Raw genomic sequence first — 24,946 nt, forward strand, 5'->3', positions numbered from 1 at the left:
ACGACCCAAACTGGCCTTACAGTGCCCACCCGAACCAGTAAGCTAGGGTTTCCAGAACCCTAGCCCTTTCTCACCTGACCCGAACCAGTAAGCTAGGGTTTCAGAACCCTAGCCCTTTCTCACCCATCAGTGCCGTTTCCCCTTTGAAGAATCCACATGCATCACGGCTCCCTTGCCGAATTTCCCGACGAGTTCTCGGCACCATCACAGAGTCAAAGAAACCAACAACAACCAGAGCAGTTTTAGTTTCATTAGGATGCTATTGAGCTAAATAGCTTCGTTTTCTATTATAAATAGGCATGTAGCATTCGAAATAGGGGGATTGCACAAGAAATTCCACACGAACTATATACAAGTTTACAGTGAAATACTCGAAGGTTCAAACTTTTTGTACTAATTTTTGAAGCTAAATAAAAAAGGTAAAAGTGTTTTACCTCGTTCGTTCTTTGTCTTGCATGCATGGTATGTTCCCTTTCCTTTTCGTATTTGAAACGCCGATGAAATGGGGTATTATTTTCGAGATTTTGAACCTAGATCTACCCCGATGCATTTTCTTTTTTTCAATTTTTTTTTGGATTTTAAAGTTTAGATCATAAAAGTTTTCAAAAAAAAAAGAAAAAACACAATTTTCGTCGTCAATGACCGGCGGCGACGCCACCGCCGAAATCTGGAAAGCACGATGGCATTCATCGTGTTCATCAAGACACATGAATGAGGCAGAAGTTTTGAAGAACAGGGGAGAGGGGCTTGGTTTTTGAATGAAAATAATGAAAGTTTTAAAACGTTTTTTGAGTTAAATACACCCGCCTACCCAGATACAACCCGCGTGTCGACTCGACCCTCGCATTCAACCCGCGTGTTTTCATTTCAAAACGGGTAAACGACAATTTTGGTCCTCGTTAGTTTCTTAAGGTTCAATTTGAACCTTAAAACCAATTTTAAACTCAGTTCATTCTCAAATTCGGCCTTCTGTTTTGATTTTATTTCAATCTGGTCCCTTATACGAATATATGTGTTTTATTTTTCAATTTTTTCCCTTATTTATTTTATTTAATGTATATATTTTTTTTTTTATTGTTGTTTCATTTTTCGTTTATATGTAGTTATTATTTTCATATATGTATATTTATTATTTATTATTTTATTTCTTTATTTATTATTTTTATTTCTTTTTATTCATTATATCATTCTTATGCTCTTTATTTTATTAATCTCCTTTGTTATTGCCTATTTACTTTTATTTTCCTTCCCTTTATTTTTATCTTACTTATTTACCCTTTTTTAATCTATCTTTTTACTTATTCCATTGTTTCCTTTATTTTATCTTTCCTATCTTAATTATCTCCATCACCATATCGTCTGATACATTTCTCGACTTTTTTAAGAGTACGCTTTAAATCCAATCTAAGGTAAGTGATCAGGATCATATGTTACCTTTTTATTTTAACTTTTAATTTTATTAATTTAAGACAACTGGAAATTACGTAGTACCGAAAGGGCAGTTCAAGGGTGCTAACCCTTCCTTGACTGTAACCGACTCCCGAATCCGACACATCTTTAGAAAGGTGCAGATCATGTAAGAAATAGGGTATCCGATCAACCCGTTTGTTTTAAAATAAATGATCGGTGGCGACCACAATCCATTTAATCCACGTCGAAGCCCAATTCCAGAACCCACCCGAAAGACGGCCGCGACAGCATGCATTTCGTTTCAAGGTGATACATTTGATAAATATTAGGTGGTAAGGACAATACTGCAGAACCCGTATGCAAAGTTTGAAGCGGAGAGGGAATAGTCGACGAGGCCGGAGCGTTTGGACAGAATCAAATTAGCATCCTAGGAAGTGAAGACAAGCGTGACAGGACGGACATCCCAATGGGCAGAATTGGGTAGCAATAGCATAAGCTTCCCACAGAGAATTAGAGATTGTCAGTTTAAAATTATTTTTATTTGAAAACTAATAAATAATTTAAATATTGTATAAAAATCCTTTCATAATATGTGTGAATTATGATCATGTTGAGAAACAATATCTCAGAATAGTTGTCGAAAAATAGGTGGACAAGAAAAAGGTACAAGTGAACTTGCAAGGGCAGGATACGGATGAGATGAGACTGTAAATACCATAATGATATTATGACTTCTGATACTGTGAAACGTAATTTAATTCAATGCTGTAAGTAATGATTTTGTGAATTACGATGGTGTAAAGAGAAATTCAGAATTAATTAACGGAGATGAGTTTGAGAAAATTTACAGCCAAAACACAGTAACGAGAGAGATGGAGCATCATTACAGCAATGGGAACTATAAAAAAAAAATTGGCAGCATCAACAATCATGCCTTCAGTTCAAGGAGACGTCAACTTTAACGGAGGAGTCGGTTAAGATGATGTCTTTTGAGTTTTCAGCTTTTGGGTGATTATGAGAATTCAACTTTATTTGCACGTGCAATGGTTTTATGAAAATGAGGTCTCTCAAATCACTGTTAGATTTCAACAGGAACTTGGTGCAACAATCGCCACTTCCCTTGGGGTCCAAAATATTTGCTATCCTTGCTGCAAATTTCTCCCGATTGTTGTCATCTTCTACAACATGATTTCTTCTAAGTTTTAGATACAGTGCTGCATAAATTATAACCTGTATGGTGAAAGTTAACTGAAATAAGTCTCGCCGTACCTAGGCTGAAGATCATAAAAGCTGTACATGTGGCACCAATCATTGAGGGGGAAAGAGAGAGAGGGAGAGAGATGGAGAGAATACACCTCACTTGTTCCAGGGCTTGTATTAACTTCACAATCAATGTGAATTCTCTCATCTTGAGAATTTGAATCTGTAGTAGCATTGTCATCCTCGATTACCAGTTCTGATTCAGGTGCCGCAAAGGCAAGATTGTCCAGTTCATCATACCACTGTTGTGCAACACCAACCTGTATAAACCCAATAACTGAATTAAGCACCTTATCACACAACTAACCATACGGAATCACAGGAATGCAAGGTGAAAACCTTCTCCGAGGATCCTGTCACACGCTCCACCACTGATAACTCAGTAGCAGCCCCCCTTGCTTGGCACCATATGCAACTTTCATGCAAAGGTTCCACAAGTTCAGTGTCTTCGGGGATGTCTATGCTTACCCGAATGTCAACCCTACCTGTTAGAGAAAAAAAAAATTGGGCATAGAAAAAAGAATCAAACAATGGCATGAGATGTAGGTGCACCATTGAAAGAATGTATATCATAGCAGCTAAACATAATTTGTACAACGGAAATGCAAAGAACATACTAATTGTAGCCAGTAATCTACCTGGCAACAAACTAAATTCTTGAATATGATCAGTTTGTCCAACAGAAAATCCTGCAGCACTGTAAATTAGTCAAGAAAAGAGAAAAAAAATCAGTGGAATTAGAATGAAGAGCTGTCACTTTAATTGCCACAAAAAAGAACAATACTGTCATTATGCAGGGCTTGCAAGACATTAAGGGCTTGGCATGAATCCATCTATGTAGGGGGAAAAAGAACTTAAAGAATTGTAAAAGCGAAGGGGATTGAGAGAAAAACAAAGGAACTCAGGGAAAACACATCTAGGAAGACCAAATACTCACAGAGCATAAATCTTTCCAGAGGGAAGGACAGCCAGTAAGGTAGACCGAGCACCCCAAGATTGGAAAACTGGAAATTTGAACTGATTCCAGATTCTCTATTTAACTTCAGAACTCCCTGACCCACTTGAAATGCACATTAAAAAATGAGTAATCCTTGAAAGTCTCACTATGCATCCGGTTAAAGAGGCAAAACATAAAACAGACACAAAAATCAAGTACCAGTGTCACACATGATTACGTGGTTTTCAAAAGTTGTAACACATGATATAAGACCAGCATATGGGAGCTCCTCTCGCGATAAGTTGGCATCACTGTGCTGTTGCAACAGATAATCAGGCATCGTTTTCAAGAGGGATACTTTCTCCGAGATAAAGTGTCTGCAGAACTCCAAAGTATTCGGAAGTTCTTCATAAAAATAAGATAAGAAATATTAGACGGATTCTGCGGATTAAAATACAAACAATGAACATATAGAAAAATAACTTTGAACCTTTGACAGATTCTTTAATTGCTCCTGATGCAAGATCCATAACCCATAAATTCTCAAAGCTGCAAAGACCATTAAGACATTTGCAACAATAAAAACATGAATTGCTGGTAACAACCACCGGAAGCACAATAAGAAGATAGATGCATTTTAAAAACAGCAAATAAGCAACTAAAAAAATTTAAAAAATGAATAAACAAATTTAAAAAAGGCTGTGAAAATATGTTTAACAACCATGGAGCTTTTAGGAGCGTGGTAAGAATTCTAGGGAAAAAAGTGCCTAAAGTGTTGATAAGAGAAGTACAATAAGAAGACTTACCTTCGACTGGTAATTAAAATATTATTATCCCCCAAGTTTATCAGATGCCAAGGACACATTAGTGCCTGGGAATCATGCTCATCAAGTTTCAGATCAGCATCACCGGAAAAACCTAGCTTGGTCCTGATCCAGGTCCACAAACTTGTGCTTCTCTTGTTGCTAGATGTTGGATAAATTGTTTCCAAAACCCTGCTTTCCAAATCAGCTCTCCTGATGGCATGATTCTTAACAAATGGGACCAAACCAAAAATATTAATTAAAACCTAATTAAAATTCCATTGGCGTATCACAACGACATTACATCAGACCAGCAAAAGGAAGGAAAGAAAAAAAATATTCTGAGCGACTTGTAGGACAGAATTGCAAAGAATTCATCTCAAATGTTCAATCTATAAAGGAAGCCTAATGTTGAGAGCCTAAGATGCACATTATATATATTAAGAGAATTGTCAGAAGCATAAATTTAAATTTTGTTTCTTGCCAAAATCATAACCAATCTTATAGCACAGAGATTTTTAAAGCAATAGACCTTGGTGCCTTAAATATAAGCTGCAATATGAAATCATGTAAAGACCCTAGACCATACCTCAGAATCTACAATATAAAGACAATCTTCGGTATCATGATAAAAGGAAGCAGCAGGGCAAAGCAGCTTTGCAGACTCAAATTCACCATCCTCAAAACCTGGGGAAGAACCAATCTGACATAAAAAATTTAAGCTTGAATCTAAACTGTTTTGTCCCTTATTTTAGCTTATATACAAGGGGAAATACTAAATAAACAATAACAAGGATATAACAGATCTTTGAACCCAAAGTTTCACAACCCTAGGCAGAAATTATTACTAGCACACAGAGCACAAAACTTATGCAACATCCATTGAAGACTATTCAACAGTTATATTAGGTCTAGCAATCCGCCAAAAATGTATTCCTGACCTATTTCAGATCATTTAAGTAGCCAAAAAGGAGAAAAGAGTCTGTTTGATTTATTTTCTTTAAAAAAAATTCTTGTCATTTTTGCATTTTGCTAAATTAAGTAGTTTGGGGAATACCCAATTTTCCTTCTTTCTATTTCTACTGGTTGCAGTATATACTAAATTTATCAGTCAAAATACAACATAGTTGAAGATAACCACCAGCTAAAGATAGCTCTTAAACAGCCTCTGCAATTTATGAGTTTAAATGCTTACACTGTCTAAAATCTTCCCATTTCCATCAAATATAATTATCCGATGATGCTTGCTATCAGAAAGGAACAGGCGCTTCCCACTTTCATCTGCTGAGATACATGCTGTTTAAGAAAATATGAGTGCTTTAAGAATATTGCATTTTTCATTTGGCAGTCTTGCAAATTTGCTGAAGCTGATGTACTATCAGAAGAACTAGTGTTGTAAAAGACCTATACCAGGAAAGTAAAGAAATAAATTCCGCAAAGCAGTGCAAAGCTGGGATTCCTTAATGATCTCAGCTTCTTTCGACCACAAACTTTGTAAATTATGAACTGCGGTATTATTAACTTGGCATTGAGGACTTAACTCCTTGAAGGCTGCAAAGTGAAGCAGAACCAGAAGGTAAGAAAGTTAAATATAAGTGTACAAGCAAACATAGAGAATTGTGCACCCACATGTGTGCATGTGAATGCCAGGAAAGTGCATAAACACATGTAAAAACATAATCCACAAACCATATTGATAACATGATAATTCCTTTGAGAAGAGATCTCAAAGAGATGGGGGAGGTTGTAAAAGCCATAAAGAAGAAATGTTTTGATATGGTAATACCCATGTTGAAAGGAGGTGCATGTCAATGTAGGAGCTTAGCCTATTTTGTGTCAAAACATTTCTTCTTTGTGGCTTATGTTTTTATGATTATGGTTTTTGGATTATGTTTTTACCTGGGTTTATGCACTTTCCTAGCTTTTACAAGCACTCAGAAACGCATATTTTAGGGCAAAACATGAAATATTTGAGCAGCAAATAGTGTACAATAATAACAAAAACATAAGATTATATTACCAAGCTGATGCACAAGAAAACGACCAAGGAATCCAGAAGCTCCAAAATCAGTAGTATAATGCCACTGCAAGAGAAGGCGAAATTATTTCTGGCACTCTGAAATCGATCATTCAACGAAAAAAAGTTAAAATACCAAGAATGACTTGATGGAGGATCGACTACCGATGCCCTTGCGAAGGAGGTGACCCGTGCCCTTGTTGGAGGCCAGGGTAGATCCGTATAGCGGATGGTCACCTCCATAATCTAAAAAAATAGATGATAAATTGATTTAAAAAACAGAAAGAAAAAAATCATCAATTTGATGGAAATGCTAAACAACAACAATTAAAATAGAAGAGGAATAAATATAAACCGAAAAATTAAAAAGTGGGAACGGAAACGTTACAGTGATCGGAAAGAAGGTAAATGGACTTGATAGAAGACATGGAAGCTGTTGGACTCAGAGATTGCTGCCCAAATCGTCTCGTAATCGCTTGCATCGTTTCTGGCCTCAGAGATTGTTGCTTATTAATTTTAAAGAAATGAAAAACTTAATGATAGACAAAAAGGGAAACAGAACAAACACAGAAGAAAAGAGAAGAGAAGCGGAGCCAAGAAAGTTAAGAAGTGTGGCGCTAAGAGCCAAGGCTGAATCTATTAAAAATATGGAAAATCCAAAAGTAAAAATATGGAAACAGTCTAAGCAGAATGCACCCGGCGAATGACAGAATCATCGTCTTCAAAGTGCAAAGTTGTTCATCAACCGAAAGCAGTATACCCTAACCCGCCCCTCCAAACAAATTGGTCCCAAATTAGAATTACATTGAACTAAAACTTGGTTATAAAATATACCCAGAACTCATTCAACTTTGCAATTATATTGTTAATTCAGCATCAAAGAACTAAAATGGGAAAATTTTCAATGGGAACAGAGCTTGAAATTACAGTGCTAAAAGCGAAAAGAAAATTTTATGGTTTGCTACGTACTAAGAAAAAGTTGACAAGGGAGGAAGAAGAGTACAAATGGAGGTATGGAGGTTTGAGAAGGGCACCTGTGAGCAGTCCAAAAGAAGACACTGAAAATGCAGAGATTGTTAGTGTTGTTAAGAGTTGAAGGACGGAGATTTAGATTTCGGGTATTGATAGGTTTAGGGTTTAAGATTTACACTTAGAGTGTGTTTGGTCGATAGAATATAAGATTATAAGCAGTAATGTAAGATTATCAGAGAATAGGATTAATAAGAATATTGTATTTTGTGATTGGTTGGTTTAATAAGAATGTAAGATTACCGTGTTTGGTTAAAATAATAAAAAATTATTGGAATACATATTTGATCAAATTGTCCTTATTATATATATTTTTTTAACAAGTTGAAAAATATTTATATATTTTCTTTAAAAATTTATATTTTTTTAAAAAATTGAAAATATAAAAAATGTTTAATGAAAGGGTAAAATTTTATTTTAATCCCTGAACTTCATATAAAATTTTAATTATTAACTTTTTGTAAATCTAAAATAGTTTAAGGATAAATTTGTAATTTAACATTCGTAGAATTTTTATTATTCAATGGCAGAAAAATGATATTATTGAAGAAAACAAATTAAGGGCATTTTAGTCCAAAACGCCGGTAGTGTTACAATACCTAAGGAAAGGGAGGTAATGACATTCCCGGTAATATATCCCAAAAAATATACTATTGGTAATAAAACATTCCTGGGAATAAGATTCCCGTCCAATCAAATATGGGGATGTGGATTTCATTCCAATGTGAATCTCACGTTCCTTGATCCAAACACCCTCTTAGGGTAAACTACGCTGTTAGTACCTAAACTATCAATTATGATCCGTTTTAGTATCTAAACTTTTGATTTTATTAAAATTATACCTAAAGTTTAGTTCTTATTTCATTTTAGTACCTCTATTCAAAATTGAACATTAATTTTTGAAAACATTGAGTTCTTAACTGACCAAAAATGATAGTTTATGTATTAACATATTAAGTTCTTAACGGTGTGATACTAAAATGAAACCAAAACTAAACATTAGGTGTGATTTTGAAAAAAATGAAAGTTTAGGTAATAAAATTGACCAAAACTGATAGTTCAGGCACTACATGCATATTTTACCCTTTTTAATATATTTAAAACCATCAAAATGAAATAAATTATGTATAAAAAATAAGGGTAAAGTACATAAAAGGTAGGCTATTGGTTTATTAAGTCCCTCGACTATTAAAAGTTATAAAATGATCCTCTGACTATAGCATATTGTTTTGTTAAATCCTTCGACAATTAAAATTTACAAAATGATCACTTGACTATTCATTATGTTCTAAATTCATTCTTTTCGTTAAAAAAATTGAAGATTTTCTAAGTTGGACATCTACATGATAATTGGGATATAATAGTCGTTTGGGATTCAATGATCATATTTTATCATTTCACAATCAGCAGGTTAACATTCAACTCAGAATATCAACACATTTTAATGAAAAATGACGAGTTTGGAACATAATGAATAGTTGGGTGACAATTTTATAACTTTTAATAGTCGAGGGACACGAAACACTCTATAATCAGAAGATCATTTTATAACTTTTAATAATCGATAGACTTAATAAAGTAGTACCTTATAATTGAAGGACCATTTGTGTACTTTACCCCAAAAAATAATTAATCTAGTCATAGAATTTTATTAATTCGGATTATATTATTATTATTTTTGTTTAAAAAATCATCACATAGAAACAACATTGATATTGCGCACCAAAATGGAACAAAATTTTGACAAACTTTTGTGCATTGTCATGAGTCGGAGAAAAGCATTTCTTGTATATTAATTAGTCATTTCTAAATTAAATTAATTGAATAAAAATTTATAAAGTCTTGTAATTATTATATTTGAATTCATTTATATAGTAATTTAATTAATCAAATTATTCTAATTTAATCATTTAATTTAATTTCATGAATTCAATATGTTAATTAATATCGGAGGTGTTTTTCCCAAGAATGTGTTAGGAACTTGTAAGCACGAAAGTAATCAATTCGGGATTACCTTTAAATAAATCCATACACAAGTGATAATGTTTAACGTAATTTGACATTAGTTATCCACTTCAACGGATAAGAAAAAAAGTTACTATAAAACACAGAGACTATAAAGAATTCAAACATACGACAACTCTGTAGACATATGAATTATATGATTTGATGTGAATTGTACGATTATATGAACTCCAAATTTTAGAGATGAACCTGAAATCCTCAATATAAGAACAAAAAATTGAGATTTATTGGAAATTTCTGGAGTTTTTTAGTTTCTTAGCAGGCAAGGAACATCATGAATTTATACCCACGGAAAAAAACACATGGACTTATGTGAAACAAAAAAACAAAATGTCAGCATGAGGTTCCAGTAACACTTTAACAAAATGTCTGCAGAACTCCAAAATATCGGAAGTCCTTCATAGAAATGAGATAAGAAATATTAGACGAACTCGGGCTGATTAAAATACAAACAATTTTGATCGATATTAAAATACAAACAATGAACATATATAGAAAAATAACTTTGAACCCTTGACAGCTTCTTTAATCGCTCCTGATGCAAAATCCATAACCCATAAATTCTCAAAGATGCAAGCACCATTAAGTAGAATCATAAGCATCACTTATGTGGCGTACTGATTGAAGACATTGGCAACAACAATGAAAACATGGATTGCTGGAGCGCTGTTAGCATTGCTATCTTGGCACAAGAAGATAGATAATTTTCCTTACCTTGAAGTTAAAAACAACAAAAAAGCAACTAAATAAATTAAAAAAAATGAATAAACAAATAAAAAAGAGAAGGCTGTGAAGAATATGTTTAATAACTATGAAGCTTTAAAGGGTGTAGTAAGATTTCTAGAGAAAAAGTGTTGATAATAGAAGTACAATAAGAAGATTTACCTTCGACTGGCAATTAAAATACTAGTATCCCCTGACTTCATCAGATTCCAAGGACACATTAGTGCTCGAGAATCATGCTCTTCAAATTTCACATCAGCACCACTGGCAAAACCTAGCTTGGTCTTGATCCAGGTCCACAAGCTAGTGCTTATCTTGTTCCTAGATGTTGGATAAACTGTTTTCAAAACCCTCATTTCTAAATCAGCTCTCCTAATGGCATGATGCTTAACAAATGGGACCAAACCAAAAGTATTAATAATTAAAACCCAATTGAAATTCCATTAGCATATCACACTGACATTATATACATCAGACCAGCAAAAAGAAGGCAAGTGAAAACATTCAGAGTGACTTATAGGATATAATTACAAAGAATTCAACTAAACTTTTCAATCTATAAAGGAAGCCTAATGTTGAGATCCTAAGATGCACATTATATAAATCAAGAGATTTGTCAGAAGCATTAAATTTACATTTGTTTTCTTGCCAAAATCATAACCAATCTTGTAGCCCAGAGATTTTTAAACCCTGAGACCTTAGTGCCTTAAACTTAGTTTTAAAAGGCGCTAGGCGCACCGAGGTACAAAGGATCCCTGGAGTCTACGCACAAGGCGCAGGGCGAAGCCATACACCTTTTGTAGGCGAGGTGCACCTTTTATGCTAAAAAAATTATAGAATAATTCTAGAGTATATTCACACCCATTACTCACTGATTCACTCCTAGATCACTTAATTAATTTTAAATGATATGAATTAATTCTATAATCAATTTTAAATGACCACATAACTCTAAATTATTATTATAAATAAATAAATTTTATATTTAATATAATTTATTAAGTATTATTATGTTATTTAATATTTATTTATTTTAAAAATAATTATATATTGTGATAAATAGATAAATTAAAAAAACATAAAATATAAAATATAAAAGCAGTGTATTTTTTTTACCAAAACTAAGGCCTTAAATATAAGCTGCAATATGAAATCGTGTAAAGACCCTAAGACCATACCTCAGAATCTACAATATAAAGACAATCTTCAATATCATGATAAAAGGAAGCGGCAGGGCAAAGCAGCTTTGCAGACTCGAATTCACAATCCTCAAAACCTGAGCAAGAACCAATCTGACATATAAACAATTTATGTTTGAATCTAAACTGTTTTGTCCCTTATTTCAGCTTATATAAAAGGGGAAATACAAAAAAAAACAATAACAAGGAGAGAAATCTTTGAACCCAAAATTTCACATCCCTAGGCAGATATTATTACTAGCACAAAGAGCACAAAACTTATGTGGCATCCATCGAAGACTATTCAACAATTATAGTAGATCTAGCAATATGCCAAATATGATGTAACCCTGGCCCATTTCAGCTCATTTAAGTAGCCAAAAAAAGGAGGAAAGAGTCAATTTGATTTTTTTTTTCAAAAGACCTTTTTATTTTTGCATTTTGCTAAATTAAATAGTTTGGGTCCTTTGGGAAGTACCCAATTTTCCTTCTTTCTATTTCTACTTGTTGCAGTATATACTAAATTTATCAATCAAAATACTGCATAGTTGAGGATAATCACCAGCCAAAGATAGCTCTTAAAACAACATCTGCAACGCATGAGTTTATGTTCTTACACAGTCTAAAATCTTCCCATTTCCATCAAATATAATTATCCGATGATGATTGCTATCAGAAAGGAATAGTCGCTTCCCATTTTCATCTGCTGAGATACATGTTGTTTAAGAAAAAAATGACTGCTTTGAGAATATTGCATTTTTCATTTGACTGTCTTACATATTTTTCGAAGCTCATGTACTATTAGAATAAATAGTGCTCTAAAAGACATATACCAGGAAAGTAAAGAAGTAAATTCTGCAAAGCAATGCAAAATTGGGGTTCCTTAATGATCACAGCTTCTTTTGACCACGAACTTTGCAAATTATGAACTACGGTATTCTTAACTTCGCATTGCAGACTTAACTCCTCAAAGGCTGCAAAAGGAAGAAGAACCAGAAGAACCAGAAGACAAGAAAGTTAGATGCAAGAATACAAGCCTGCATGGAGAATTGTGTTCCCACATGAGTACATGTGAATGCCAGAAAAGTGCATAAACACAGGTAAAAACATAATCCACAATCTATATCAATGACAAGAGAATTCCTTTGAGAAGAGATCCAACTCAAAGAGATGGGGGAGATTGTAAAATCCATAAAGAAAAAATGTATTGATATGGTAATACCCATGTTAAAAGGAAGAGCATGTCAAAATGTAGGAGCTTAGGGAATACAAACAACTATATAGAATGAAGGAAAAAGGGGGATAGAGAAGAACTTAGGACAATGATTTATAGGTCCACCATCTCATTTTCAGGCTTTATAAATTATTCCTCAAATGATTGTTTTTAAATGTGCAAATTAAGAAGCTCAAAGTTCACTAATCATACTAAGAGGAGTCTAAAGAACGTAAAATTTGTATGAGAAAATAAATGTTTTGGTAGTTATAAAATGAAATAGAAAGAGAGCCCAGCAATCAGTTCATTCTTGATGAAAGATTCTTCATGTAAAAACAACTACATCAAAGTGAATAAATTAGATGTTACACATAAGTAACAAATATACCTTTGTTAAGCATTGCTATATCCAGGTCTTTCTCATGGAAAACTTAAGATTCTTAAAATCTATAGACAAAATAAATCAAGCCTTGTCCGTCAACTACGTACATAAAGAGGAAAAGGGGAAAATTTAATCAATCTACTTGATAAATGTATAATGTCAAGAAATACAACAGAACAGATCCTTGAGAAGAATTTAGCCAACCATGGTAAACAGATTCTAATTTGTAAACCATGTTAAAAATCATAGAGGCAATACAAAATAGGCAATACATGGCCATGTGACACAGCTTTAAAAATTCATGACATAATTTTAGAGAAATTCATCGCAAAAGATCCATACTTAAGACTCTGTCCTAGTTCCAAGTTACTCTGAATTGTTGATGCTTTGACACTTTCCCTTTTTTCCCAATCTCAATTGCCTTTTAATAAAATTATCAATTTTTAGACTAAGCTAAGGTATAAAAATTATAAAAGGAATTAGAAGAAAATGGTATTCTATAAGCTAAGATTGGGCTATATTGAATGCTAACAGAACACAGAAGAACAACATCTCACTGGTTCATTCTGAAAGCTGAGGGGATCATACTTGATGGCATAACTTAATTGTGAGAACATGTTTTGAAGTAAAATGCAACTCTCTCTAGTTTATGACAAATTTCATTCATGGGGATGTATGGCTTTGCAGCCATGTAGTCTTATATAGCTTCATTTCAAAATTGTACCTTAGAAAAGTTTTTGTTTGTCAACAAAACAGGAAAAGTAATGTATTCTTCCATTATCAATTGAATAAGTTGACTTCGATCATCAGTAGAGCAAACTGTACTGCGGTCCTGGAAACCAATAACCTCTATTGAAGGGAACCTACAATAGCAAAACATTAACTTTTTTCCTCAGACAAAAAACAAAAACAAAGTATTCAAGAAGCTAAGAGAAACAAATATCCACTATCTCTCTACCTCTGCTGAAGGAACTTCACTTTTTCAAATATAACATCCGAATGACATCCTACTTTCTCTGAATTCTCAAAGAACCTTCTAAAAACCACTAAAACCGTACAGTCTTTCTTTAAAAATCTTTGTTTTCGTCAACTTTATTCAACCAAAAATGATTATGAGCTAAATAAAAGACGTTATATTAGCTAATTAACATCTATTCAAAGTAACAGAAAAAAGGGTAGTAGATTTGAATACCTTGGAACTGACCAAAAGCAGATTTGATGAAAGACAAAAAATGGGTTTCAGAAGGAGAGAAACATGATTGTTGTGAGATTGTTGAGTGTCTGAAAGAGACTGTATTTGGTAAATTAGGAGAGTGAAACTCACCCAAATGCTGAAACTTACGTTACATCAAGAACATAAGTTATGAAACTTTAATATTTTTCCAAACGGGTTTCCTGAAAACCTCTCGGAAAATCTAATGTTAATTCCATTGCAATGCTGAAACAAATGACTCGATGAGGAAGCTACCGAGTTGAGTGATCGTCTAGACGACTGATAATGATAACCTGAATTTGAGAGAGAGAAAATAAAGTAATTCAACATATAATAGATTGGGGAAAAATGATTCTGGGAAAGGGCAAACTATAAAAGACCTGAGGAAAAATGGGACAAAAATCTTGAAAATTTTCTGATATGACGATGTCTCAAAGACATTTTCTAAGAAAAAAATTACAGGAAAATAAAATGGGATTTTGGGATTAAACGAGTTGAGGACGCATGTCTCCCCTTTTTTGCCTGCGACTAGAAATTTGAAGTTGAATGAGGGTTTTCAGAGTCCAGGTAGGGTTTAAGGTATCCGTTTGCCATCCGAAACAGTGTAAGGGTCAGGTTAATTCATATTTATAGTTTTAATAATAAATGATGATAATATTGTTCAAAACTAAATAAATGATGAATATTGCAAATTTTGAAAACTCGATTTGTGCGAGTGATGCCCTTCATCAATGTTTTAAATTTGGAACGATTTTTTTAATTTAATTAATTAAGTTGTAATTTGATATTAAATTAATATAAAAATAATTTTAAATTGTGAAATTTTCTTTTCCTCGACTCTTTCTCTGAACAATTGGAAGCATAATTAGAAGTAGTCATTCTTTCAAAAAATTTAAATTTATATATAATTTAAAGGTATTTTATATATTTTTCAATCTTATTTTTTTTTATTTTACCACTAAAAGATTTTAATTTGTTACCTAAGATAAAATCATAGGTCCAACCCTGATTAAGAATATTATTAATTCAAGTAGGAAATAGTTCATGCTATATCTTTGCATATTTTTCTTCATTTTAAGTGTGAAAATTTTAAATTTTGGGTTTTGTGTGCTTTGCATGAACACTTGACAGGCTTTTGAATTTGTGAGCATGTATGGATGAATAGTTTGAAAGTTATGTTCTAACTTGATATGGGAGGTGTAGCTTTAAATTTTTTGAAATTAGATTATACATTAGAACATTGGATGCTTTGAGGGACTGAGCTAGAATTTTAGTTCAAGAGAGAGAAAGTAACTAACAATAGAAAATTATGGGGTAAAATAAAATAAATTAAAATTTAAAAACCTAAATAGATAATTGTCCCATTATTCGTTAATGATAAAAAATAGAAAGAAAAATCAAAATAAATTAAAATTTAAAAATAGGTAACTCTTCCATTACTCTTTAGGGCGTGTTTGGATCACGTCATATTAGATTATCGGGGAATGAAATGTCATTTCCCTATTTGGTTGGTCAGTAATCCTATTCCCGGTAATCTTTTATTACTAACAGTGGTATTTTGGGGATATTACCGGGAATGTGAATACCTCTTCTCTTAGGTATTGTTGGATTATCGGCGTTTTGGATTAAAATGCACTTAAAAATTCAAAAATATCCTTATTCTTTCGTTGAATAAAAAAATTCTACGAAGGTTAAATTACAAATTTATCCTTAAACTATTTTAGATTTACAAAAAATGTCCATAATTAGAATTTTATATGAAGTTCAGAGTTAAAATAAAATTTTACCCTTTCATTAAACCTATTTATCTTTTCAATTTTGTAAAAAAATATATATAAATTTTATGAATTTAAATTTTTTAAAGAAAAAAAATATATAAATTTTATGAATTTAAATTTTTTAAAGAAAATATATAAATTAATTATAGTAATATTATAGTATAATTCAACTTGTTAAAAAAACAAATATATAATAAGGACAATTTGATAAAATATACATTCTAATAATCTTTTATTCTTTTAACCAAACACTCTAATCTTACATTCCTGCTAAACGAACCAAACACAAAATACAACATTCTCAGTAATCTTATTCCCGCCGGTAATTCTATTCCCACTGGTAATCTTACATTCTGTGAACCAAACGCACTATTAGGTATTTGTCATTTCCCGGCATTTTGGACTAAAATGCCCTTAAAATAATTTTTTTTCAAAAATATTATTCTTCTGTCGTCGAATAAAAAAAATTCTACGAAGGTTAAATTATAAATTTATCCTTAAACTATTTTAGGTTTACAAAAAAGTCCATAATTAGAATTTTATATGAAGTTCAAGGGATAAAATAAAATTAAACCCTTTCATTAAACCTATTTATCTTTTAAATTTTGTAAAAAAATATATATAAATTTTATGAATTTATATTTTTTAAAGCAAATATATAAATTAAAAATAGTAAAATTATATATTTTCTATGATCTTTTATACAAATATTTTCATTTGAATATTTAGAATTCAACTTGTTAAAAACAAATATATAATAAGAATAATTTAATAAAATATATATTCAAATAATCTTTTATTCTTTTAATCAAACACTGTAATATTACATTCCTGCTAAACGAACCAAACACAACAATACAATATTCCCAGTAATATGTTAGATAATATTACATTTCGATAATTCTATTCTTGAAGATAATACTACATTCTATGAACCAAACACACTATTAACAATAAAAAAAGTAATTTGATGGGGGTGCCCCAAGCACATACGTAGTATGTACCTTCATCCCCGGATGCTTACATGAGTTCAATTTTAAACTAACAATTTTTCTTAAAATAAAAAAATCTAAATATAACTCAATTAATAAAAAAAATGTACGCTTTCTTTATCATCCTTGCTTTTCCCTTTTTTTTCTTTATAATTTATGTTATTTTATTGATCAATCTAACTTTTTTTTTTAATTTTATTTAATCGACGACGATATCAATTTTAATGTTAGTTGTCGCCTATCAGTTATTTTTTTCTTTATTTTTTAAAATTTTTAATAAGAATAATTATGTCTTTATAACATGTTTTATGTCTTTATGTTACATTTATATTTGTTTTTGTGATATGTTTTTCTATGCAATTTGGTAACTTACAATTTTTTGTTGTTGTTTACGGTTTTTTGCCGTTATTTTTGTTTATCTTTTTTCTCATTGTTGGATTTGACATTGTCACGACTAATCAAGATGATACTTATTTGTTATCATGATAATCTTCCCTGCTTTGGACATTCAGATTGATTTGGATACCCGTTTTGCGTTCGTGGATAGTTTTCTCACGTCGCTTGACTCTGATTTGTGGTTTATCAGTGGTATTTCAATAGTTTCATCTCCTTTTCTAGTTCGTTCACCGATGCAGTCAGATTTATACGTATTTTTATTTTATTCGAGTTTTTTTTGTTAGATTTTTTAATCTTTTATTTCTTTAGTCTTTATGTGATCTAGGCGGCTAGTTTTTATCACAATAATAATAGAAAAATATCATAATTATATTTTAAATTTACGATTATACTTGTAAATCTTTATTATAATTTTAAATATTTTATATTTTTAATAAAATTAACGAATTTTTATCAAAAATAAAATAAAATTAGAGAACGTATTATAGAAAGAAATCATAGTGTAAAGTAAATAAGTAAACAAATAGATTGCGTGCGTGTTTGAAAAACATACAGTATCTCTCTTTAAATACGTTTCTATAAATGAAAAAAAGAAACAAATGAAAATAAAGGTAAACTGTGTATTTAGCCACTCAATTATCACTTTGGTTCCATTTTGATAACTAACTATCTTTTTCTTCAAAATCATATCTAATATTATGTTTTGGTAACCCAACATTAAAAAATAAATAGAACTATTGTTGTCATAATTTTTTATTTTTTCCAATGATGACATGAAATTATCTTATGGTAACACGTCAAAATTACCTTTAATTTTTTAGCAAAATGTAAGTTGGATATGATTTTAAAAACAATTAACAAGTAATGACCGAAACGAAAATAAAGTGGTAGTTAGGTGACTACAGACGTAGTTACTAAAAATATTTACACAAAGTAATGCCCATGATCATGACGATGACAAACGAGGTAACAAGCCCTTCTCGGAGAAGACTTGAAGTATATCAATGGAGGAACTGAACAGTAGTCACGAAGATATATCGTCCAAATTAACATCAACCCTTTGCACGACGCTATCTTCAACAAGCATATATGGTTTGGTGTCTTCCACAAACGACACCCATTACCTATCGGAAATAGGGTTTGGACCGCTTGGAATTTCGTGGCCTTCAGGTCCAAACTCTCTACGTGAAGCGTGAGGTTTTGGGGTTTGGTGGATGTTCATGGTAGAAGAAGTGAATTTCGGGGGAGCATCTAAGAGGAGCCGCCTGGTGTGAGCTGATGGGTTTATAGTAGGGTTGAGGATAAGAAATATGAAGAAAAGAGTGAGAAGGATGAGGAGAAACTGAGTTTTTGAGTGTGGTGGTGGAGGTTTACTTAATGCTTCCATGTACACATGAAGCACCCCTACAAGAGTTCACAAGGGTTCAATATCCATCAACCAGATAGCAAGGGGGAGGGGAGAGAAAAGGAAAAGAAACCCAAATCTATGGAAATCAGAGAAAGAAAAGCAAGGGGAAAAAGAGAAGAAGCTTCACTAAAAGTGAATACAAAGTAAGTTTTGAAACTCTGTATAAATTAGAGGGGAAGTTTATATGGAAGATGCATTAAGTTTATGAAATTTAATAAGGATTGCATAAAGTCACCGATCACCAAATCAGAATATTATGTAGAGGAATTTATTGAGTGGACTCGAGAGTGAAAAAAATATGTATATTCTTCTTCGTTGCTTGTTTTCCTTCCTAGTTTATTTTCGAAACATTTTTTTAATACAACTATTGATTTTTTATTTATTAATCGATTAATCCGGATTAGATACTACAACAGCAAGAGCGGAACTCTAATCAGTTCATTAAGCTAAAAACTTAAAATAGGGTGATGGCAAAGACCTTCAAAACAGTGTTTTGTCTGAAACAACAAAAGTAGCATTTGTAATTTTGGAAACCCTAAAAAGCAAAAAAAAAAGTGAAAAGACCAGACCAATCAGGGAAAACAAAGCAAAGGGCATCAGGCATGAATGATGGATCAAAATCTTATTTATTTATTTATTCTGTCTCGATACTACTAAGTATAATATCTAGTGTTTAGATTAAATAAAGCGATAATTTTAGAGAGGATACGGAAAAAAAAATAAACTAAAATCAACTCCATAAATGCATCATATTTGGTAGTATATGGGTAGAAAGCTGGGAAATATTTACATCATCATAATCAAGGGGAGTTCAAGGGATGAGATGCCAGCCATTACCATGCAAGCAAGAAAAGGGTGGCAAAAGTCAATGATGTTGGAACATTAAAACTCTTCCAGGCGAATAACCAAGGAAAGAAGAAAATGAAAATACATCAAAAATGGGGTCAAGATGTTATTGACATATACAACGAGGCAAATTTATCAGCGAATGAAAAAGATTCTCTTCAATTAAACTTCCAACGGATAGTGAATTCATTCTCATCTTTAATTGAGCAAGTAGAGCTCACTAACCTTTGTTTTTCTCAGATGTAAGTAAGAGAGGGGAAGCTGAATCCACCGGACACATTGAATTAATTGATGTATAATAAGAAGTTAGCAAACGAAATTATCTTCTGAAATGTACTTTTTCAACTATTGCCAATCATTTCAAAAGCATTAGTCACTTTCACATGACCGCGTCCCCAACACACATGCAGAATCGGAGTCAATCAATCAAGATTCAAGAAACAATGATGAGATTAGAAATATTAAAATAATTAGTTAAATTATATTTCTTTTCAACCTGTATCTTCAGCAAAATCACTTATCGAGGTGGTTATCACATCCTTGGGTTTTCAAACACAAATACAGACACAACTCACTTCACATGCACATGATTCTAAATCTGGTGTACTTTCTATCCACAAGCCGCAAGGACATAAGATAAAGGAGAGGAGAGGTGAACAAAAAGGCAAATTCCACAATAGATGGAAATGAACCCATCTGGATAAAATCACACGTCAGCCACAAAAATGTTCTTAACATAGAACTAAATCAGCTTCTCAAAATTTATTGACCAAAGGATTTAGAGAAACATCGAGCTGCAAGAGGCCGGAAAAAAAAACTTCGCGAGTAACGATGTGCAGATCACATTCCTCTAGACAGATGATACAACACGCAAAAATGACTATAATATAAATTTGTGATGAACAAAAAGTTAAGGTACCATTTACATCTCACTTTCATCTGAGGGACTGCCTAATTCCCGTATAGATGAGTCCTAATGACCTCCCAATCAAGCAAACTAGAAAAAATGAGATTGCATTGCTAACTTTGTCGATGACAAATCTAACCATGGGCAAGCTAATGTCATAGAACTCGAGAAACAGGCTGAAATAGTACCTCCTGCAATATGCAAAGCGAAGATTAGACTAAAAAGTAAAAACTATAATCAACTTTATAAATGTGGCTAGATCACAAATACGAATTCATGGCATTCAGTTGGCTCTAAATGTAGAAATATTGATTTCCTTAACCTTTATATGAATATTTAACCAATCACTACGATTATATTTGCATATTAAATATTTCTTGCCACCATAAAAAAACAATCGTTATTTTGTGCCATCCTACTGCAGTTGTCCTAATCAATCACGAACTTTTCTCAAACAGCACTACCTAAGAGGCCAAGTATTAATAGTGAATAATGAAATCACCATTTCCGAAAATATTTTTTATCCACATCATGAATATATCCACTCCACCAAAGCATGTTTGGTTTCACAATTTCTATAATTTCTCACACTATCTGAGAGAATAAAAGATCTTCAAGCATGAATCCATTGCGGTAGAGCTAATCTTTAAGTTCTCTGGGACAAATATATAAGGGCATATCCAAGCCACAAAAATTGAAAAAGACAACAATATGAGCTCAAGTGCCATAGTGTTTCTTTATATCCAAGTATCTAACCAATTTCAGTGTTATTCCCAGATAGTCTAAATCCACTAAAGTTCCATTAATGACAATGAATGCAAGCAAAGAAAATATTTATAGGAGAAAGGTTGTGGGAAACATGCCACCTTGTCAGGGCTCTTAATTCCTTGGTGCGTTTTATAGACATAGAGAAATAGCTTATCACAACATACTGCGATGAAGTAGGCACACTTCCATATTTTCTTAGAATAAGTTTCTTCCACCAACTATATGTTTCAGCATAATCACTACTGTTTTCCTCAATGAGTTGGCTCTTAAGCATGTAGAGGTTAAATCGATCCTCATACATTGATACAATTGCCTCCATATTTTGGTACAACCACTGGTTTAAAGCCACCTGTTAACAGGCACATGCTTTAAAATCCTGATGAAATATATCCTTATCATCTCATTAACCAAACATATCCGTAATATTTCACTCAATAACTATAGACATTAATGGCATGCACCAATATCACATGAAAGCTTTATGAAATTCTTAGTCTTTCAAATATGAGAAACAATTCCCACCTCACCACATCACTGATCTGAAATGAGAGCAGAAATAGACACTATTGAAGTGTTCCCAAATTTAGAAATATGTTATGCTAGCTTTATAATTAGAACATGATATTCATAGACAAGAAATGAAATAGTTTTACAGATATGTATCTATGAGGAGCTTGAAATAACATGCAAAGGAGGCAAGGACAAGAAAAAAAGGATCAAAGGTCTTGATGAATAAGCAATCTCACAGGCCTGCATAGTGTTTGCACTAAGTCAACATGCCTAATATGCTCAATCACTCCACCCATCAAATCTCACAGCAAAAACCTCATTATTTTACTTATAGAAAATCAGAAGTGGTAAATATGTTCATGAACACAATTAGGAGTTGAAGACCAACAGGTGCTACCATTAAACTCGCTAAGAAAAACAGCCATACCTCATTACGCAACTTTTGGAGTGCACGAGTAGATATGTCACAGATGGCTAAATCTAGATCATCCACTTCATCCAGTAAATTGCCATCAACAGAAATAAGCTCCAAATAAGTGCTTGCTATCCCATCTGCTAAAGTTATCACCAGATCTTCCAATATAGAATCCTCATATAAAGTAAACAAGCTTTGGCATAACAACAACCTTTGCTCCAAAATAGATAAATTAACAAATAAGTTTCCGAACAAATATATTATGAGAATATAATCAAATTTTATTACAAGAAAAAGCATGTGTCAAAGCTTAAATGTATTGTAACCAAGAGCAAGTTATCCAGCGACAATATATAACATTTAGCAGCAAATATTTATGTTACAGCAACTATCAGAATAGATATCATTTTGTCGCTGGCATGATTTGTAACACCCCATACCCAATTACAAAGATTAACCCGGATACCTAAGTATACATTAGATTCCAATCATGTTGGACAGAACATAAAACCATAAACATGTGTGATAAGTAAAAGCAATTTAAATTTAAAACATGCATCACTCAACACGTGGCAGTAACTAGCAAGAATATCAATCACAATATTTACACGATCAAATATCTCGAAGATAAACGTCATTCACAATGCACGAGTAATTTGGACATTTCACACTACATGGTTGTTCAAGTCAATTTCTTATTTTAAAGTTCCCAATATTTATTATTGCCCATTAATTAGTGTCATGCAAATTTTCAGGTTAATCGAATGTCAAACATGGACCTACTTGAACGTGCTCAACTTAGGTACTAAAATGCAAACGTTTCAAAATATGAAAATAAACCAAAAATATGAATTTAAAGGTTACAATATTAAATTATTATCATTATAGAGTCATAGAATAAATTTTAAAAAAATCCGAGTTGAAACCAAGATTTAATTACAAAATCATGTTTCAGGACCAAATTGAATACATTTTAAAGTTTAGGGACCATCCAAGGACTTAGGGAACTCTTTAGGTATTTAATGAATGTAATTTTACCAATTTTCATCGACCAAACAACGAAGGGATCGATCTCTTTTCACGGGGGATCGATCCTTTACATAACAGTGAGTTTTGGATTGATCCTTTGGAGAAAGGATCAATCCTTTACCTTAAGGGATCGATCCTTTTGAGCAAGGGATTGATAGTTTTTTATGAAAAATGCGTAAGTTTCATAGTAATGTACATGAACATGAATCCAATAGATCATGCAATCGATCCTAGGGTCTACGAACATGCTTGGACACCCTTAAACCACTTAAAACATGTCGTAATACATATGTAACGTGCTTCTTAACATCATTTCACATAACATACAAGTATTTAGCATCCAAAGTCAAATATTGCATATAAATTTAACTTAAATACAAATCGCTTATCCATTTTGTGCATTATTAATCGTTTGATACTTCCTAAGAGTCTCACATATTATGTCATCCTATTATAACTTGTCTAGGTGATCAAAACATATATTTAAGGCATAAATCATACTTTGACAAACCTAGATATACTTAGTTATAGGGCACAACATGTAATCCAACATAAAACTCATCATTTCATTATTCATTCAAGAGTCAAAGCATAATATATGTAACACCCCTAACTCATATTCGACCCGAATACAAGCCCGAGATGTCACATTAACTTTTCAAACTTTGATTCTTAAAGAAAAATCCCGGGAATTTAAAACTTTCATTAAAACAAAATACTTTAATTTACATAAAAGAGACCACTTAATACAAAATCGATCAGAGCATTCTTAATTAACCACTTATTACATACCAACACTTTATACACAACAAAATACCTACTTTGTCAATTACTTCTGATCTGATTTCTTAGTAATGTTGTTGTCCGTGCCACTGCTATTCTGAATCTTCTTATTTCTCGGTACCTACGTGTAAATCACTTACACGCTAAGTCATAGACTTAGTGAGGCAATAAATGAATATGCAACAAAATCTTCATGAATATGCATTCTTACCATTTCCTTCATGACATTTCAATATGCATGTATCTATTACACAATAACATATATAATCATATCATGCATGTACAAGACTTACCTTCTTGTACCACTTTCACTTTACTTTATATTTCAATTGCCTATGTATATTATTGAGAATAGAGGTATGTGAGTACATAGAGGTTTTGCACTAATGCTGTCACCACAGCTCGTATCAATTCCCTCATGGGGCACCGAACCTTAGTTCAGTATTCATCCCGAAGGACTGTCATATATGTCCCGTAGGACCCTTATGTCCCGTAGGACCACTACATCCCGAAGGACCACTACATCCCGAAGGACTATTATACCCTCGACTCTTGGCATGCCAATTACACCTATAGCTCTCATATCGTATATTATGGGCATTATTCTTATATTTCATATGTTCATGTACTCATGTCATTTCTCTTGTGATCATGTAGTTCATGTCATTTCTCTTGTGATCATATAGCTCATGTCATTTCTCTTGTGATCATGTAGCTCATGTCATGTTTTCATATCACATATCATATCACATGTGTATTTGAATCTATTCATATATATATACATCATTTATCCAATCACATGAACATATATATGCCTTATGCATGTATTACAATAATTATCATGTATGCATGTTCACAACTACTGTACTATGAAAATCAATATAGGAATTAGACTTATCACAAGTCTTATTCCATTATACTATA

At 32.3% G+C, this 24,946-nt stretch overlaps 2 protein-coding genes and 1 long non-coding RNA gene across 3 annotated transcripts; all 3 read right to left on the minus strand.

The window, feature by feature from the left end:
* Positions 1–2,266: 2,266 nt before the first annotated feature.
* Positions 2,267–12,393, minus strand: LOC120158174 (the record flags this gene model as incomplete). The annotated part of the gene is made up of 11 exons (XM_039169082.1): positions 2,267–2,640; positions 2,766–2,930; positions 3,010–3,155; positions 3,309–3,376; positions 3,619–3,730; positions 3,827–4,012; positions 4,098–4,156; positions 4,414–4,637; positions 5,000–5,113; positions 5,606–5,706; positions 12,216–12,393. Coding segments are annotated over 11 exons (1,647 nt in total), but the record flags the coding sequence as incomplete, so codon positions are not given.
* A 637-nt stretch (positions 12,394–13,030) lies between these two features.
* Positions 13,031–13,989, minus strand: LOC120158232. The gene is made up of 3 exons (XR_005519208.1): positions 13,936–13,989; positions 13,702–13,840; positions 13,031–13,076 (listed from the first exon to the last, which is right to left on the minus strand). It is a non-coding gene; the product is annotated as an uncharacterized LOC120158232 (long non-coding RNA).
* Positions 13,990–20,107: 6,118 nt separating this feature from the next.
* Positions 20,108–21,604, minus strand: LOC120158240. The gene is made up of 2 exons (XM_039169130.1): positions 21,381–21,604; positions 20,108–20,708 (listed from the first exon to the last, which is right to left on the minus strand). The coding sequence occupies exons 1-2, from the start codon at positions 21,602–21,604 to the stop codon at positions 20,546–20,548; spliced, it is 387 nt and encodes a 128-aa protein (XP_039025061.1). The 3' UTR covers positions 20,108–20,545.
* Positions 21,605–24,946: the final 3,342 nt, after the last annotated feature.

Source organism: Hibiscus syriacus, unplaced genomic scaffold (genome assembly GCF_006381635.1).
Source record: "Hibiscus syriacus cultivar Baekdansim isolate YM2019G1 unplaced genomic scaffold, ASM638163v2 tig00111309_pilon, whole genome shotgun sequence".
Taxonomy (NCBI): Eukaryota; Viridiplantae; Streptophyta; class Magnoliopsida; order Malvales; family Malvaceae; genus Hibiscus; species Hibiscus syriacus.

Bases quoted from the DNA above. Each gene is read 5' to 3' on its own strand.
- LOC120158240 (XM_039169130.1), bottom strand. From the start codon at position 21,604: ATGGAGGCAATTGTATCAATGTATGAGGATCGATTTAACCTCTACATG. The intron at 20,709-21,380 runs GCATGTTTCCCA...TGCATATTGCAG, and splicing joins TTAAGAGCCCTGACAAGGTG to GAGGTACTATTTCAGCCTGT.